Here is a 19,557-nt window from a genome sequence, read left to right on the forward strand (position 1 = left end):
TGTGTGTGTGTGTGTGTGTGTGTGTGTGTGTGTGTGTGTGTGTGTGTGTGTGTGTGTGTGTGTGTGTGTGTGTTGGTACAGTTCCCTGCACCCCTGATTGGGTTTAGATGTAATGACAAATAAAATGTTGTTCTACAGGTATGCATACTGCAACGTATTCAAAAAGAAATCCATGCACAAACTGCCAAGGGGAAAAAAAACACACAAACCTTTGCGATTGCATGGAGTCCTGCAGAAACCGGCGCACGCTCTTAAACATAAACGGACGTTTGTGTAATCCAAAAGAACAAGTCTCCCACCAGCGTGCACATCACGACCACCGGTGAGCTCTGCGTGGAAATCCTACCACAAAAGTAGTGCTTTCTCCGAGTTGAGACTCATCCAGAGGCACGCAAATCACTTCTGCCGTTCGCGTTCGACTATCAGTCCATCCGTAAAGACACATTATCGGGGGGGGGGTCTTAAAGTCTCCAAAGTGGCCACATCTGTGCGTTTAATCCAAAGTGTCAGAAGAAGCCCAGCTAGAGGAGAGAGAGAGAGAGGGGGGGGGGGGGGGGCTGCGTGGCGCGATCTGCTGCGTGGATGTTGTGAAATGGCTCGTTAGAAAGTGTGAGAGAGACAATGATGGTCTCTGCATGACGCTGAGCCTCAGCTGTGAAGGAGGAGGGGGCGTGCGAGGGTCCTCTGAATAGCATTGCATAGCTTTGCTAGACAAGCATGCACTCTTTGAATTCTTACATCTATTTTTTTAAAGGTGCATCCCATTTGTTTCTTTTAAATATGTGTTTTTTGCAGCCACTTGTGAAAGAGTCCATTTGCATATGCACAGATTGATTTTTGATAGGGTTGCCGTTGTAGCGTTTGCAAAAGCGATAAACCCAAGCAGGACCTACTTTCCCCAGCAAGATAGACAAAGACAAATCCGCTATAATGAGAACTTAATGGAGGCGAAGCCACATAGCAGCAGGGTGAGAGGTGGGTGGGGAAGGCCTGCACAGAGGCTGCACCTGTGTTTTAGGATCAGCCTGCAAGCAGGAAAATACCACCGCAGGACACGCAACCTTCCCCCCGCCTTTTCCTCCTCTCCGGCCTGAACTCCTGCCGACACCAGTGGCTCTCCCGGCTCGGGTTACTCCTTCCTCTGATCAGGAAAATTCATCACCCCTATATGTGTGTGGAGATTTCCCATGTCCAACAGGCTGGCTACAAAACCAAATAGAGATAGGAAATTGGTTCATATTGAGCCTTTGTGTTCTGCCTTCAGTGTGGAGCTACTGGGCATGGCATCATCCTTTTTGTGTATCAGTGCAAAAAGCCCACCTCTGTAATTCGCCCATTTCAGCCCCCTGGACTAGGGATGGGCGATACCACACTTTTAGGATTCGATACGATACCGATACTTTTTCTTGCATTTTCATCGATACCGATACCATTAATTTTTTATTGGCAATTTTTGTCAGTCAAAAATATTATTACTATTATTATTTAAGACAAATCACAAGACATATACAGACCATTTATACCACATGTATTATGGTCAATATATAATAAAAGTAAAATTAAAATAAATAACATAAATATGAAAAATAAATTAAATATTATATATAATAATAATTATATATTATATATAATAATAATTAGATATTAGGGCTTTCCAATTAACTGTCAAATCCGAATCGCAAGAAGCTGCAGTTATTTTTTAAAGTTTGTGATATAATTAGCAATTAATGAAATATGAAATAGGCTAATGTTTTCGAAATGTAAGACATCATGTTACAGATTAAAACCAAAATCACATTCGATCATATATTTCAAGATTTTCTCGGAAAAAAATAAAACTGTAATGCAAAGAATCTCCAAATTGTATCTCTTTCTTATCTTGTTTTAAATACTCAAGCAATTTTCAACTAACAGTAAATTCCCCTGTGTGGAAATTATTTGAATTTAGGATAATCATTTAAACAAAAATATTCAGTAAAAAAATAAAATAAACAATGCCTGACACTGGATATGCCTGGCTGCATCGCTGTCGGCTGGCTGTGTGTGTTGCACGTTGACGACGCTCATTCGCTGTCTCCTGTGACGTGACTGGGCCAGCTCTATACTCTGCCAGGTACAGGGGTGTCCCAGCACATAGTAAGTTAAGTAAGTCATCAAAAACATCTGAAAGTGATGCTTGCACCCCCCACACGCTGTTTTTTGGTTTATATCGATACTTTTTTCAGAAAAGTGATGCCAAATGAGTAGCGTGTGAGTATCGATATATCAATACCACAGGATCGATACGCACATCCCTACCCTGGACCTGCACGGCCTCTCCAGATGGCACCATATTTGTCGTTGATGTAAGAGAAGAACATGAAAGAGTGTGACATCCTAGTGTGAAAAGGTTTGGGGTTTTTTTGGTCCCCTTTTTTCAAACACAGCTGGTGTTCAATGCGGCCTTGCTGAGGTTTTTTGTTGGGACAACATGACATATCGGCTTTACATATCAATGGCTAAAGCTGGGCATATATATGACAATTATGGGTGTTTAAAGGGGCCAATTATGATTTTTTTTTACATTTAAGACACTCTACGTAACATGTAACAATGGTTCTGTGGTCAAAATGTTGCACAAATTATGTTTTACAGACATCCTAAAGCCGTTTTCTGACCGTCTCTTCATTATGTGGCGTTTTGTGGGCAGTCTTATTTACGTGGCTCTACTTCAACTGCGTCTTCTTCCCGTCATCTTTGGTGTAGTTTTTAGCGCTTCCATACGGAGCCTACTGACAGATTTATGTTTGAGCTATACGCCACTTTGTATTAAAATTGGCAACAGTGAAGGATGCATGTCAATGTACAAGCCAGTCTGCCCCACAACAAGAGGATAGAGAAAAATAAGGAACTTATTGACTACAACATTGGACCATAATGGTGGATTCGCGCAAAGCTCTTTGAGTAAATCTTTACCATAAATGAAGATATCCGTGACGTTAGACTTTGGAAAAAAAGATAAAAAATTGGACAAATTCCAAAAGACTCGTTTGGAGGAACTATGAAGGAAGGTAAGATTGTTTTATAAATATATCCACCATGCCTCAATGGATTGATTTCAAATTTTCGGAACTCATGCAGATCCCAAATACACAAACACATGTACCAATACGTAAGAAAATTTGGTTTTTTGCATAATAGGGCACCTTTAAAGACAGAAGTGTATTTGACAGGATCTGACCAGTAGTAACACAATGTGCAGTTTTTCTTAATGTCCTACAGTTTTATGCAAAACCAACTTTTCCTACCTATTGGTACCTGTTTTTGTGTATTTGGGATCTGCGTACATCCTGAAAATGTGAAATCAAACCATGGAGGCAAGGCAGACATATTTGTAAAACAATCTTGCCTTTGTCCAAACATGCTCCAAACAAATACGTTTGGAATTTGAGACTTTAGTGACACATCTTGTCTTAGTTACGTCAGCAAATCTCTCCATAAGTCAGGGGAAAATGAAAGTGCGTAGATGGAAATGGCTCTTAAAAATATCACTTTCATCATCTTGTGGAATACAACCGGACCATGCTTGTCTGCAGCGATCACTTTGTAAAATGTTTTTTTTAACACTTAATTTGTTTGAGAAACTTTCTGTGATGCAATCAAGTTTATTCTCTACTATATTAGTAGTGTTTGATAGCAGAACTGAACATAAAGAAAATACAAGCAATTGCAATAGTTTGTGTTCTTTTGGGGTTGCGATGCCTAAATATAACTACAAAGACCTGCTTGTGCAAATAAACTAACGTCATGTTGAGTCCCAATATTTAATATTTTAATTGTTGGTCCAATACACTGTATTTTCATTGTCCATTTTCATAACAGAAACTAAAAGCTTAGTTGTTGTTGTGCAGGAAAGCTAAGTGCTTTATTCAACACAGATGACCACATTATAACGTCTTTGGTGATATTTGCTAGCATCAAGAAAATATCCTTAATAGTATAAATAAACTAGATGAATATATCTCTCGTAGGCTCAACAGAATATACTGAATCTTGATGGCGCTAGCAAACATTGCTGAACAACAGTGACATCTATAGCTAAATAATGAGACAAAATATTAACTTTGCACCATAAAAACAACTGCAAACATTGAATTGTAGCAGAAAATCAAAGGCAAACAAACTTATCTTTTTCTTATTAGCGTCATGATCACAGCAGCATGGCACTCGTTATGTCAATCAAATATGTTACTTAGCGATGCACAAATAAGTCCAACTTTGTCTTCTACGGATTAATGTTTAATTTGATGTAAAGACATGTGAATCCAATTGTTTCTTCTAAATACTGTGAGTGTCAAATGAAGTGAGGTCGTAGCAAGCAGTAACGTCTTGGTGATGATAAATGCTTTAAATCTTTAAAAAATATATTTTTCTTAAGAGTGTAAAAATCCACTGCATTCCTTTTTAAATATTTTTTCATGAGTAGCCTAATGGGGCTCTAGACCATCGCCTGAAACCCGAAAGTCCCTGGATGTGCCTCTAGGTCACATGATTGCAACTCAGCTACATGGTTGAGGATTACCTAAAGAGTTTTGAGCTAATGCACCATTTTTATTCAGTTGTAGTCAAAAGGTCCCTTCTTTTTTTTCTATCCTCTTGTTGTGGGGCAGACTGGCTCGTTCATGCACATGTTTGCAAAAATTCTCCGCTATAGCATATAGTTCTAACTTGCATCTTTCAATGCACTTGATATAGAAGTGCTAAACACTACAACATGTTTAACGGGGTGGAAAAGCAGTTGAAGGGGGCTTGGCCTGGACAAAAATTTCAACACGTGAATAAGACCACCCACAAAATGGCGCATTCTAAAGGGACATTCGAAAGCGGGCTTGATGATGGTCTGTAAATAAAATCTATGCAACATTTTGACCAAAGAACCGCCATTACTCCCTCACTTGTTGACCACAGGGAAGTATTTTTGATAAAATCATAATTAGACTCTTTTAGGTAGATGAACATTTAACAGGTTCTGACGAGTATTAGTGCCATGTGTGGTTTTTCTTCATGTTTTAAGAGAAAAAGCATTGTTTTGTTGTGTTACTATTATTCTTGTTTTTTTGTTCAGTCAAAATGGCCACATGACATAATTTTAATTTAGAATTTGACTTTCTTCAATATAATTTTAAAGGTCCCCTAATATGCAAAATTGCCATTTAAATGATGTTCTAACCGTAATACAGCATCTCTGTCTAGATTTTACGTGAGAAAAATCGATCATCTCCCTCACTTGTATGCTTCGCGTTTGAGAGAAGAGGCGCTTAAACGGTTGCTTTGTACAGGGATGTAATGATAAACGGTATTATTAATAATCGCAGTAAAACTTTTGACGGTTTGTATTACCCTCTTAAGTCAAAATGATCGAAAAACAAGGATTTATAACTGCACTATGATAAACTTATGGACTGACTGTCAGCTCGCTAGCTTAAATGCTAGCATGAAAACAAGAGACATTGTCTTTCCCCATCAAAAATAAACACATTTGTATTATTTTATTTCATTACAAATTATATGTCACAGAATTAATGAGATGGAAAATATAAACATTTAAGCTTACTAATCAGTAGTTTGTAATTTCTAGCAGATAATTCGTAGAATAAGGAATTTTATCGTCTCACTTCGAGGTGATGATAAAATATCAAGCAACAATGATGTTAGTTCAAACACTGCAAAAACTCAATCTTTTAAGAATATTTGTTCTATTTCTATTCAGCCGGTTTAGTGTTTAATAAATGCACAGCCATTTATATATTGTACAAACCCCAAAACCAGTGAGGTTGGCATGTTGTGTAAATAAAATAAAATAAAATATAATTATTTGCAAATCCTTTTCAACCTATATTCAGTTGAATAGACTGCAAAGACAAGATACTTAACGTTCACACTGGAAAACTTTATTTTTTGCAAATATTAGCTCATTTGGAATTTGATGCCTGCAACATGTTTAAAAAAAGCTGCCGCAAGTGGCAAAAAAGACTGAAAAAGTGGAGGAATGCTCATCAAACACATTTGGAACATCCCACAGGTGAACAGGCTAATTGGGAACAGGCGGGTGCTATGAGTGGGTATAAAAGCAGCTTCCATGAAATGCTCAGTCATACACAAACAAGGATGGGGCGAGGGTCACCACTTTGTGAACAATTGCGTGAGCAAATTGTTGAACAGTTTAAGAACAACATTTCTCAAAGAGCTATTGCAAGGAATTTAGGGAATTGACCATCTACGGTCCATAATATCATCAAAAGATTCTGAGAATTTGGAGAAATCAATGCACTTAAGCGATGATATTACGGACCTCCGATCCCTCAGGCGATAATGCATCAAAAAGCGAAATCAGTGTGTAAAGGATATCACCACATGGGCTCAGGAACACTTCAGAAAAGCTCTGTCAGTTACTACAGTTCGTCGCTACATCTGTAAGTGCAAGTTAAAACTCTACTATGCAAAGCGAAAGCCATTTATCAACAACACCCAGAAACTCCGCCGGCTTCGCTGGGCCCGAGCTCATCTGAGATGGACTGATGCAAAGTGGAAAAGTGTTCTGTGGTCTGACGAGTCCACATTTCAAATAGTTTTTGGAAACTGGACGTCGTGTACTCGTCGTGTACTCGTCGTGTAACCACGAGGAAAAGAACCATCCAGATTGTTATAGGCGCAAAGTTCAAAAGCCAGCATCTGTGATGGTATAGAGGTGTATTAATGCCCAAGGCATTGGTAACTTGCACATCTGTGAAAGCACCATTAATGCTGAAAGGTACATAAAAAGGTTTTGGAGCAACATATGTTGCCATCCAAGCAACGTTATCATGGACGCCCCTGCTTATTTCAGCAAGACAATGCCAAGCCACGTGTTACAACAGCGTGGCTTCATAGTAAAAGAGTGCGGGTACTAGACTGGCCTGCCTGTAGTCCAGACCTGTCTCCCATTGAAAATGTGTGAAGCAATATGAAGTCTAAAATACCACAACAGAGACCCCGGACTGTTGAACAACTTAAGCTGTACATCAAGCAAGAATGGAAAATAATTCCACCAGAAAAGCTTCAAAAATCAGTCTCCTCCATTCCCAAACTTTTACTGAGTGTTGTTAAAAGGAAAGGCCGTGTAATACAGTGGTAAAAATGACCCTGTGCCAATTTTTTTGCAATGTGTTGCAATGATTATTTGTTAAAAAAAAAAAAAGTTTCTCAGTGCGAACATTGAATATCTTGTCTTTGCAGTCCATTCAATTAAATATAAGTTGAAAAGGATTTGCAAATTTTTATTTACAAATTACACAACGTGCCAACTTCCCTGGTTTTGGGTTTTGTAATATATCATTTAGTCTTAGTAATTTCAAAGTGAAACCAATTAGTTGGTCATTATTAAGTGAAATGTCTTATTTTCTCTTCTGCATTAAAAATTGCTCTTTAACCAAGCAAATATATGTTTTGTCCAATTACTCGATTAATTGAAGGAATTTTTAGTACAATAAAATAGACTACTAAAATATTCGATATATGTGACATTTGGAATTTACTAAACAATTATTACGCCTGTCCCTTGTTTTGAAAGTCTGCAACAGAGTGCAATCTGCAGGGGTACTTACTTAAAAGCTTTCTAAGATAAGATTCTCTATTTATGTAAATAATACAACCAGACAGAGTTTTGACTGTCCAACTCTGAGAAGCCCCTATGAACTATACGCTTCATGGACATGACCATATAAAGACGTCCCTGACAGCTGGACATGAAATTAGAAACCAACTGTTCATAGCATTTTGAAGCTTGGGCATTTTGGCACTGATATCACATTCATATGCATTTTCCTCATTATATTTATATCATTGTATAAATGGTCTGTATTTATATAGAGCTTGACTGTATCTGGCTGGAATGATACCCAAAGCGCTTTAAATTATACGTCACATTCACCCGTTCACACACACATTCACACACTGATGACGGTATAGAGGTTACTTTTTTTTTAAAAGGAGTGGAGAGTGGAATCTGATAAATCATAACTCAAATCTGAGTAAGAGGCAGATACCAGTAAATGGTCATTTGTGGTAAAACTTACATGTGATAGAAATTCAGCAAATGTTAGTGTTACTTTGCTGAAATACAAATGTAATTTCATTAGTGTTGTCTTCCAAAACAAAAAAGAATTATTCATGTACTGTATATGATTATAGGAAATATGATTGACTGTTTTTCCCCTGTAATAGGACAGCAAAGATGATACTTGGTGCTAATGGTACATGATAAAATGAAGGGAGCAATGCATCCAGGGCTCCACTTTTTGATAATAAGGTGTGAGGATGCATTCTAAAACTCTATTAAGAGATGATATACCGAGCTCTGTGTGGAATTCCTGCCACGCTCAATAACTGTATGAATGCAGGACGCTTGCAAATTGGCCTGCTCATTCCCACAGAGGAGTGAGCTTGAATACGAAAACGCTCATTACACAACTTGTCCCATCTCTTTCTCATTTGAAGTAAAAAAAGAAAGGTGAGTGCGTGTTCTTTTCAAATTACCAGACTGAGAATTAACCACGCTCCTTAATTCTGGACAGGGACCGAACTAGACAGATTGTGTACAGGCCTCAAGACAAATAATTAGCTTTGCTGCTGACCTCAATGAAAGGCACTATGTCAAGCCAAATGTCAGAGTGAAAGCATTTAGTGAATGAATAACAGTTTGGGACAATGGGCGATGATCACAATGCCACACCTGGCAACATTTTAAGAGCACTTTGTTGGAGGGGCCATGACTGCATTAGAATTTACGATGCCTGAAGAAAATGGAGGCTTATCTCAATACGGCAGCTGTCTTTTTAATTTCCTGCTTCGGAAATTCCATTTAAATGGTAGAAGACTGTACATTTTTCAGGTTATTGTTTGGAATTACCCTACGATTCCATGTGCCAATTTGATTTACAGCAATTAGTGGCTTCAGTAATAGGAGTTTAGCATGATTCCTATGGTTTCCACCAAAGAACAATGGCTGAATATTTTCCTTTGTGTACTGTTTGAACGACTAGTTGAATTTTATACATGACCATCTCAGCCTGTCCTGTCAGCTGTCCTTTGAGCTTTAGGCTGTTTTTACTTAATAGCGCACGGTAATTTAAAACTCGGAATAGGCCTATTATAGCTGATTGACAAATTGCTGAAATTTATGTCATGTCATGATTGTTGATCAAACCTGTCTTGAAGCAATTGAGGCTGAAGAAAAAGATTAAACCTGTTGCTGGTCAGCAGAGTATTGCTGCTGTATTTTCTGCTTCCACTACAACTAAAGAGGCTCGAGATGAGACACTTTGGTGTCCTCCTACTGCGCCAGATGAGCCCAGTGCAAAATTATTTTCTCTACCTTCTGCATCTACCTCCCCAAAGAGGTACAATTTTCTCATCTAGTGGCTCACTACTGTGCTTTTTAGGTGAATTTCATGTTCTGCAACTTTTGCACTCAGGCACATTTATTGAGAATGATTTGTTTGTGTTAAAATCAGGACTTTAATTGATAATTTGTTTAGCTACTTCAGGGACCATTTTGTTTTCATTTATTTTGGCGGTATTTATGTTGGTACAAAATTCAATTTTGTTTCAATTTTGTATGTCATGCCCTTGTGACAGCAACAAACTGTTCAGATATTTGAATAGTACAGAGTATGAATATATCCATTATTTATAACTAAGGAAGTAACAATAAACAGAATTAACGATAATCGTGTAACAACTCCCGACAATTAGTATTATCGTTTTTCAATCAGGATTATCGAAAAACTGTGATTGATAACCGTACTTTGATAAACTCACGGACTGACTGCCGCCAGCCCGTTGGCCTAAATGCTAACATGGAAACAAGAGACATTAACGTCTTACCCCATTAGGAAACAACATAGATATTCAATTGTGCACATTGAACCTACAAGCTGTGCTGTTTTAGAACAGGGTGATCGTTTTATACTCAAAGGAATAAGAGACAGAGGTGTTTTTACGGTGCGTTCAAGGACTGCTGAACAGAGTAGCACGCCACACTGCCCGCCAGAAATAACAAATAATAGTGGATTTTATTTGTAAGGCACTTTTCATTTGGATACATCTTTAAGTGTTACATTAAAACCAAATATAAAAAACAATAAAAGCTTAGACTAAAAACTAAAACACTATCAGAGATGCATAAGAAACACAAAACATGAACAATACAGTTTTTTTTCTAACAGTTTGTTTATTTTAGTTATTAAAAAATTATTTGGTCATAAGATTTCAGTGTGTGTATACGGTAAGTACTTTTTGAGCATATTCAACAATACAGCGATAACAATGATAACCGTGGTATGAAAGTTACATCCCTTTCTGTCGTCCGCATTGCCGGCAGTAAGTCGGACACGTTTCCAGTGAGGGTTGGACTCTGCCAAGGCTGCCCTTTGTCACCGATTCTGTTCATAACTTTTATGGACATAATTTCTAGGCGCAGTCAAGGCGTTGAGGGGATCCGGTTTGGTGGCTGCAGGATTAGGTCTCTGCTTTTTGCAGATTATGTGGTCCTGATGGCTTCATCTGGCCAGGATCTTCAGCTCTCACTGGATCGGTTCGCAGCCGAGTGTGAAGCGACTGGGATGAGAATCAGCACCTCCGAGTCCGAGTCCATGGTTCTCGTCCGGAAAAGGGTGGAATGCCATCTCCGGGTTGTGGAGGAGACCCTGCCCCAAGTGGAGGAGTTCAAGTACCTAGGAGTCTCGTTCACGAGTGAGGGAAGAGTAGATCGTGAGATCGACAGACGGATCGGTGCGGCGTCTTCAGTAATGCGGACGCTGTATCGATCCGTTGTGGTGAAGAAGGAGCTGAGCCGGAAGGCAAAGCTCTCAATTTACCGGTCGATCTACATTCCCATCCTCACCTATGGTCATGAGCTTTGGGTTATGACCGAAAGGACAAGATCACGGGTACAAGCGGCCGAAATGAGTTTCCTCCGCCGGGTGGCGGGGCTCTCCCTTAGAGATAAGGTGAGAAGCTCTGTCATCCGGGGGGAGCTCAAAGTAAAGCCGCTGCTCCTCCACATAGAGAGGAGCCAGATGAGGTGGTTCGGGCATCTGGTCAGGATGCCACCCGAACGCCTCCCTAGGGAGGTGTTTAGGGCACGTCCAACCGGTAGGAGGCCACGGGGAAGACCCAGGACACGTTGGGAAGACTTTGTCTCCCGGCTGGCCTGGGAACGCCTCGGGATCCCCCGGGAGGAGCTGGACGAAGTGGCTGGGGAGAGGAAAGTCTGGGCTTCCCTGCTTAGGCTGCTGCCCCCGCGACCCGACCTCGGATAAGCGGAAGAAGATGGATGGATGGATGGATGGATGTTACATCCCTAATTTTAACCATGTCATATACCACCGTCTAAGGAATTTAACACTTAAAATTTAAGAAAAATACAGTAAGAAACATAAATAATATTTTTTTTTTATTGGGGACCTCTTGATTTCCCTAGGGACCCACTCAAATCACCCCCTGTGGGTCCCCTAGGTCACCATGCCTTAAACCAACTATCCTTTCCCTTTCCTGATCCAGCTGCTTTACAGGCTCGACAAAGCAAACGTTTCACTCTTTCGGCCAGCCAGTGACTAACTGACGGGTGCCCGCCAAAGACTAGTTTCACAGACGCACATGCCGACGAATAATCAAGTTTTACTCTCTCTTGGGTGCCCAACAAAGACTTGAGTTTCTCTGACTCACAGATACTGTAGGAGGACTCGGGTCTCGTAAACGGGTGCATGTGCGACATTCTGCACATGTGTTTCGTGACAGGTGAATCAAGCGAACTGAGTGCCCGATACAGTGAGACTTTTATACAAATTTGCATCAAGTTTCCTATCACCAATTTCAACTAGTTGACTCCTCCAGGCAGCGTTATTGCTCAATCCAATATTGGCATGAAAACAGTAGTTCAGAAAGAATCAGAGAGATTTCCCCATATGGTTTACAAACAAAAAATGTATCAAACTGAGCCAACATTTTTCTTACAGTTGCATTGCAACAAACACTTTCCAATACCTGTCAAACCACATCACTGATTTGACTTTTAAAAGGTGAATGCTACCAGTTTGCAGGTGGTTAAAAATAAGCAGCCCCAAATTCTTGTGAGCCCTTTCATGTCCCGGCTTCTTCTGTGTGGTTGTTGAACTTTACTGGGTCCCGTAGAGTTGTCCTGTGTGCACAGCTGCGGTGGCTACATCCTGCCCTTCCTTTTGTCCCGTCTTGTCACAATACATAGCAGTGAAAAGCTGAAGTTTTTGCAGGTGCCAGCAAATTAGCGGCCACCCAAACTCAGACACAAGCTAGTTTTTCAACATGCGACGTCCATGTGTTTGCTGTCTGCACAGCCACAGAGGTATTGCAAGAATGGTTCTAAAATTAGTCTAGACTGTAGGCCAGTAAATCTGCTGCATTGTTGGCTCACAAGTTATTCATGGATCACCTAGTTGACCACACACATTCAACTTTGGAAAAGAACAAGATCATAGAACACCTCACTATACTCAATATAGACGTTGGCGCATAGAAAAAGGTTGCACACGATCCTGGCTGGGTCTGTGTAAAGTGAGTCTCATTTGCAATTTAAAGCAGCGAGACTTAATTCATTAGCATGGGTCAGTTGCTCGATAAAGAAAATTAGCACAGTTCTTTGGAGAAGCATAATTTTACCCTTTGCCAGTGAAGGGAAATGCATTTGCAATTCTAGCTCTTCGTAGAGGATCATTTCCATACTGAAATATTTATAGTCCCCTCAAAACTGTTGAGAAGAATTCAGTGGTAGCTGAAGAACATATTAATTCCAAAGTCATATGGCACTTTGTCATTGAGCCTTAGGGAAACAATTTCCCATAGACCAGGGATGTCAAAAATGCGTCTCGGCCCACAAACTGGTTTAATCCGGCCCGCAAGATGAGTTTGCTAAGTATAAAAATGAGCTGTAGCAATAGCAATTCTGTTAGGTACACAGTAAAGCGGGGCTGCGGCTCCTCCCCCTGGACCTAACGTAAAACCTGACATTTTAGTCTTCTGCTTGGAAAACATTGCGCTTTGGCACCCCCAAAAGGATCATCCTCCTATTTATTCACAGAAGTGAATGTTAAACCACATATCTTCGTGAGCAAGTTTTCTCTGTAATAAGAATCAATAAAACAAAGCTATGCTCAAGGCTCACGCTCAAGCATTTGAATCACATCCTGAAATTGTTTGTCACTCAAGATGTGACACCTGATATAGATGCACTTGTGAAAGCTAAAAGACGCCAGGTTTTGAGAAGTAAAATAAACACTTGGCAACCCCACTTAAAATACGGCATGAGACACTGCACATTGATATAGTTCTGTGAAAATGATTGTCTTTTGGGGAAATGTAAAGAAAGTGAACAGTGTGATTTACTGCAATACTGTCAGTCTCTTAAATTCATACGTTTGGTTTGTTGAAATTGTTCATGCATTGCACAGCTTTTATTTTTCTATCAATACACTGTGATGCCAACAAGGCAGGGACTAACTCTACGATCTGGAATGGTATCTACCTCAGTTTGTAGTGTTTGTTGAGTTAGCACAGGATTAGTATGTGGAAATGACAAATTAGGTTTTTGATACCTAGAAGAGTTATTTATTAATTATTTAGTTCAATTCCAGATTGGCTGTGGTTTACCGTTTAATGCCTTTGTAGATACACTGAGACAAATCCTAAGTTCGTGTTTTTCCTCAGAATTTTCAACTAACTTGAAGTGTTTTGTCAAGAGGATTGTTTGTGATATATACACTTTCAGAATGTGCTTGTTCTATTTTTGAGCCAAAGTAAAAGGAAGAAAACAATGTTATGCTTGGATTTTACCAGTCTGGCCCACGTGGGAATAGATTTTCCGAGCTAAAATTAGTTTGATGCCCTTGCGTTAGACTTTGCCAAACATTTTAAAATGACTGTATCGTTAATCAATGCTGTATACAACACATTATAGAAGGTGCCTTCATTGTTTTACTGTGGTTCATTAGAGAGCAGTAATTAAGGGCTAGGTAACATGGCCAATTTCCTAAATTGGATTCACAAGGTTCTAAAACGATTAATCATGATTTGTTTAATTGAAAATGTCTCAAATGTGTTAAAATAAAAAATGTACAAATGTACTTTGTCTTTAAAGGGCAATTTTGAAATAAGAAAAATATTTGCAAGTGAAAGTGTGATTGTATTGCAACTAGGGGTGGGTACTGAATCAGGTACCTTTTTTGCTTCAACCAAATTCTGGTGGTCGTACCGGGCAGAAATTTGCGTAAAAGCCAACAGTGCCATCTTACTAACTTGGTTGCGCGTGACGTCAGAATGCTTGTTGCACTTCAGCACTTGGCGAGCACTCCAGTGCCCAAACTACCTCGAGGTAATGTTGCAATTTTCAATAAAAACAAAGAGATTGACTTAAAAAAAACACTCTAACGTAAGTTAAGTAAGGCTCCACTTTTCCAAAAATGCACTAGCTTAATGCTAATATACGTTGGCTTTGCTATTGGCATGCTACTGATTAACATTAGCAATTTTACATGGCAATTTGAACACCACCAAATTTGTTAATGAAAACTACAATTAAGATGCATGTTACAATCAAAAGCTGGTGCGTAAGAAGTATGATACTTACAGTATTACACTTTGTAGGGCACAACAAAAACAAAAGCACTGAACTATATACTACTGTCATCTAACCAACATCTTGGACTTGCAACTGTAATTGCAACTTAATATCATACTTGCAAATGATAATAATGTGATGATGACAAAACAAGATATAACTACTGGACAGCAGTTATCATAATCAGCTCAGTTTTAAATGTTGCAAACTTTTTTTTATTTTATCATCAAAAACAATCAATTTTTATCAACACACATAAAAGTACCAAAAATTGGTACCATTGAGTACCGGTATCGATTACCAGGAATCAGGAATTGGTACCGTATCGGGACCCATCCTTAATTGCAACATTCAATGACTGCACATTGCAATATGGTTTTCAACAAGGGGTCTGCGACGCCCAATGGGTCCGCAAAGGTACAACAGGGCTGTGAAAATTTTTGGTTAATTTTTTTGAATGTATTTTTTTTTAAATACACATGAACATTGAGCCAACACACTGTCATGTAGTTGAACGTAAATTAACAATAACATATAACATTAATAAGTAATTATATAATTATATCCATGAAAAAATAATTATATTATTGTAGTCATGTTAGTTTTTAAGATAGCTAATGATTACCGTTCTAGTTGCCCGCTAACAATTAGCACGCTAGTCGTCGGCTATCAATTAACGCTCTAGTTGTCAGCTAGCAATCAACACACTAGTTGTCAGGTAGTAATTAGCACTCTAGTTGCCTGCTAGCAATAAGCTTTCGAGTTGTCCGCTAGCAATAAGCGTTTTAGTTGTCTGCTAGTGATTAGCACTCGAGTTGTCAGATAGTGATTTGAGCTGTAGTTGTCAGCTAGCAATTAAAGGCCTACTGAAACCCACTACTACCGACCACGCAGTCTGATAGTTTATATATCAATGATGAAATCTTAACATTGGAACACATGCCAATACGGCCGGGTTAACTTATAAAGTGCAATTTTTAATTTCCCGCCACACTTCCGGTTGAAAACGTCTAGATATGATGACGTATGCGCGTGACGTAAACGGTTGATAGAAGTATTGGTACCCCATTGAATACAATACAAAAAAGCTCAGTTTTTATTTCAAAATTCCACAGTATTCTGGACATCTGTGTTGGTGAATCTTTTGCAATTTGTTTAATGAACAATGGAGACTGCAAAGAAGAAAGTTGTAGGTGGGATCGGTGTATTAGCGGCAGACTACAGCAACACAGCCAGGAGGACAGAGATGGATAGCAGACGCGCTAGCCACCGAACTCACCTTAACTTCCTCCGTCTCGCTGACCGCATCTGTCATCGGGTGAAGTCCTTCGTCGCACCGTCGATCGCTGGAACGCAGGTGAGCACGGGTGTTGATGAGCAGATGAGGGCTGGCTGGCGTAGGTGGATAGCTAATGTTTTTAGCATAGCTCTGTGAGGTCCGGTTGCTAAGTTAGCTTCAATGGCGTCATTAGCAACAGCATTGTTAACCTTCGCCAGGCTGGAAAGCATTAACCGTGTATTTACATGTCCATGGTTTAATAGTATTGTTGATCTTCTGTCTATCCTTCCAGTCAGGGATTTATTTATTTTGTTTCTATATGCAGTTAAGCACGATGCTATCACGTAAGCTCCGTAGCTAAAGTGTTTCGTCGATGTATTGTCGTGGAGATAAAAGTCACTGTGAATGTCCATTTCGCGTTCTCAACTCTCATTTTCAAGAGGATATAGTATCCGAGGTGGTTTAAAATACAAATCCGTGATCCACAATAGAAAAAGGAGAGTGTGGAATCCAATGAGCCAGCTTGTACCTAAGTTACGGTCAGAGCGAAAAAAGATATGTCTTGCACTGCATTCTAGTCCTTCACTCTAACGTTCCTCAGCCACGAATCTTTCATCCTCGCTCAAATTAATGGGGTAATCGTCGCTTTCTCGGTCCGAATCGCTCTAGCTGCATTGAAAACAATAGGAAAATGTGAGGAGCCTTTCAACTGACTACGTCACGCCACTTCCGGTGGGGGCAAGGTTTTTTTTTTATCAGATACCAAAAGTTGCGATCTTTATCGTCGTTGTTCTCTTGGGACGGCGTGGCGAAGTTGGTAGAGTGGCCATGCCAGCAATCGGAGGGTTCCTGGTTCGATTCCCACCTTCTACCAACCTAGTCACGTCCGTTGTGTCCTTGAGCAAGACACTTCACCCTTGCTCCTGATGGCTGCTGGTTAGCGCCTTGCATGGCAGCTCCCGCCATCAGTGTGTGAATGTGTGTGTGAATGGGTGAATGTGGAAATACTGTCAAAGCGCTTTGAGTACCTTGAAGGTAGAAAAGCGCTATACAAGTATAACCCATTTATCATTTATCTACTAAATCCTTTCAGCAAAAATATGGCAATATCGTGAAATGATCAAGTATGACACATAGAATGGATCTGCTATCCCCGTTTAAATAAAAAAAATTCATTTCAGTAGGCCTTTAACGCAGTAGTTGTCAGCCGGCATTCAGAGCGCTAGCTATTAGCAGCACAATAGTGTTATTTAAATACTGTTAGTATTGCACAATAATTATGGACAGTTAATTGTAAAATACAATCATAATTTCATACAAGATGTATATATTGGAGGTCCCAGCCCTTTCAATCCATCAGTTTGGGGTTCATGGAAAACATTGAAGACCTCTACACTAAAATATTCTTTTTTAAAGTGAAAAATAATAACAGTAGATATGAAAGCTATTTGCTTTGAAAGCTGCTGAATACGTAAATACAAGTACATCCCGTCCTTTCTTCAGTGGTGATGTTACAAAACTCTTTGTTACAAATATAATCAATAATAATAACAGTTTCAGACAGATGTTTATGTTGCATGATCATAGCGTAGTATGGCTGCAAGAGCTGAAACCAGCAAGTAAAACCGTAAATCTTTGCCAACAAAAGTTGGAATGGCTTCTCTTACTGTGTGTATCTTCATGGTCCGTGGAGAATCAGGTGATAATATTATGGTATTATCATAAGGTCTCACTTTCTTTTGTTTTGCACAGGATGGCTTGTAACTACGCAGGCGACTACAGGGGGAGTAGAGGTGTGGGGAGGGAGAGAATAATCAATATGATGTCTTGTGAATTGATATTGTTAAAAATTAAATATCGATCAATAATCGATCAAATCGATTATTTTACTTAGCCCTAGTAGTAGTAGTAGTTAATTGAAGTCTAAGGATGTCTAATTATAGAAAAAGACTGAAAGATACATTTATGGCCCTTTGAGACCGTAGAAGTAGCCCTTGGGTAAAATTAAGATTTGATTGATCGCCACTGGTAAACTGATACTGTCATGAGACTACTGAACTGGAAACTAGTTGTAATTGAATCAGAAGTTGTTGTTTTTTTTATAGTATTTTTTTAATGTGGTCATCCAAGCTTTAGAATTGTGCTTAATGTGACATGAAGTGATTTATTAATAAGTCAATTTGGTCCCGCCCTCATAGCTCGGATTCTAAAGATGAGATGTCAGCTGGTGTTTAGTCAGGTGTCTGTCCAGGGGTGGAATGATGATGGAGCTTGTTGACTTTTACTGCCAGCTCTACGTAAGGAACACCTCACACAGTGTATCGCTCTTGAAAAGTTGTGAAACAGGAAGACACGCCAACCTCTTCACCCCCGCCCCACCCTCCCTAGGAAAAAAAAAAAATCCCATTGCTTGACACAAAATAACATCAGTGAGTCATATTTGCCTTTGGGCCAAGTTTATCTTTCTGTGTCTCAACTTGCAGGCCGGTCCGCTCACCACTACGTTTAATTAAAGCAAAGTGTAGGAGTTGACACATTTTACCTTATCGTAAAATGTATTTATGGCTGTACAATTCAACATAGAAAATGCTGATTAGGACCCTTCTTGAGCGTTTGTGTATTCAAATGATGTACAGTCATGTGTGAGTAGTTTTACTTGTGGTTGCTCACATTCCAAATAAGTTGCCGCCAATGTTTAATACAGCGGAAAATACTGATGATTTATGACTTGTGACTTTCAAGTAGCAGCATTTCAACTTGCTGCTTGACAGTTGCACTCCACTTACAGTATTAGGAAGAATGAAAGATAGAAGCGTCCATTTTTTTTGCAATATTTTTACTACTAAATGCAGTATTTGTGCAGGTTTTCAGGCGGTTTCTATCAATCACATCGGGCCAAGTCCTCATCAGTTTGTATTGAGAAATAGCAAAGTTGTATTTGGTATAAGCCCCAAGTTCTTATTTACATTAGAACCCACTAAAGTCATATGGTACAATTTGGAATTTGACTAAAAGTTGGGGTAAAAATATGGTGCTAAAGTTGCATAAAACTCACCATGTTAAAGTATTCAGTTAAGCAACAATGAAAGGCTGAACTGAACATGTTACTTCTGACTTTCTGTTGCTTTCTTGCAACACCTGACTTTAGTCTTTTTTTTTTTTTTACACTTTTTTGACAAATAAAACATGTGTTGTTACTTTAAACCCTGTTTGTACAGTCCGTAACAGTTTTGTGATTTGGCTAGTTCAAGCCTAAAATAGATTATTTTCGTTATTTCCCTTTAAGATTTTTTTTTACCCCCGAATCTCAACAAATCAACTCGCTATTTAATACCAGAAATGAACTTACCTTCTGTGTTGTTTCAAGTAGCGATTAGCGTACTTTCTTGTCTGTTTTCTGCTGGTTGTACTCTGTGTGTTACATGTTTAGCCTTTGCCCTTCAGTGATAATAATAATGTAGTTTATTTTCCGCCATGAAGGTAGCCTGTGCCGATATATTGCGATAGACACGTAATCGATAGTAATAAAAAATGCGTTTGATAAAACCTTCGATATAATATATATATATATATATATATATTTATATATATATATATATATATATATATA

General features: G+C 39.1%; 1 protein-coding gene across 2 annotated transcripts in view; it reads right to left on the minus strand.

Moving 5' to 3' along the window:
• rgma (repulsive guidance molecule BMP co-receptor a) overlaps window positions 1-19,557 on the minus strand; it is a 208,354-nt gene that overhangs the window by 19,728 nt on the left and 169,069 nt on the right. The window contains exon 1 of one of the 2 annotated variants that reach the window (XM_062042573.1): window positions 210-461. The exons of the other annotated variant lie outside the window; for it this stretch is intronic. Coding sequence (XP_061898557.1) covers window positions 210-259 — 50 coding nt within the window. The 5' untranslated portion in view covers window positions 260-461. Of the gene's footprint in view, window positions 1-209; window positions 462-19,557 lie in introns of those variants that run through there. 2 annotated transcript variants of the gene reach the window in all.

The sequence above is a fragment of the Entelurus aequoreus genome, linkage group LG03 (assembly GCF_033978785.1).
Source record: "Entelurus aequoreus isolate RoL-2023_Sb linkage group LG03, RoL_Eaeq_v1.1, whole genome shotgun sequence".
In the NCBI taxonomy this organism is placed as follows: domain Eukaryota; kingdom Metazoa; phylum Chordata; class Actinopteri; order Syngnathiformes; family Syngnathidae; genus Entelurus; species Entelurus aequoreus.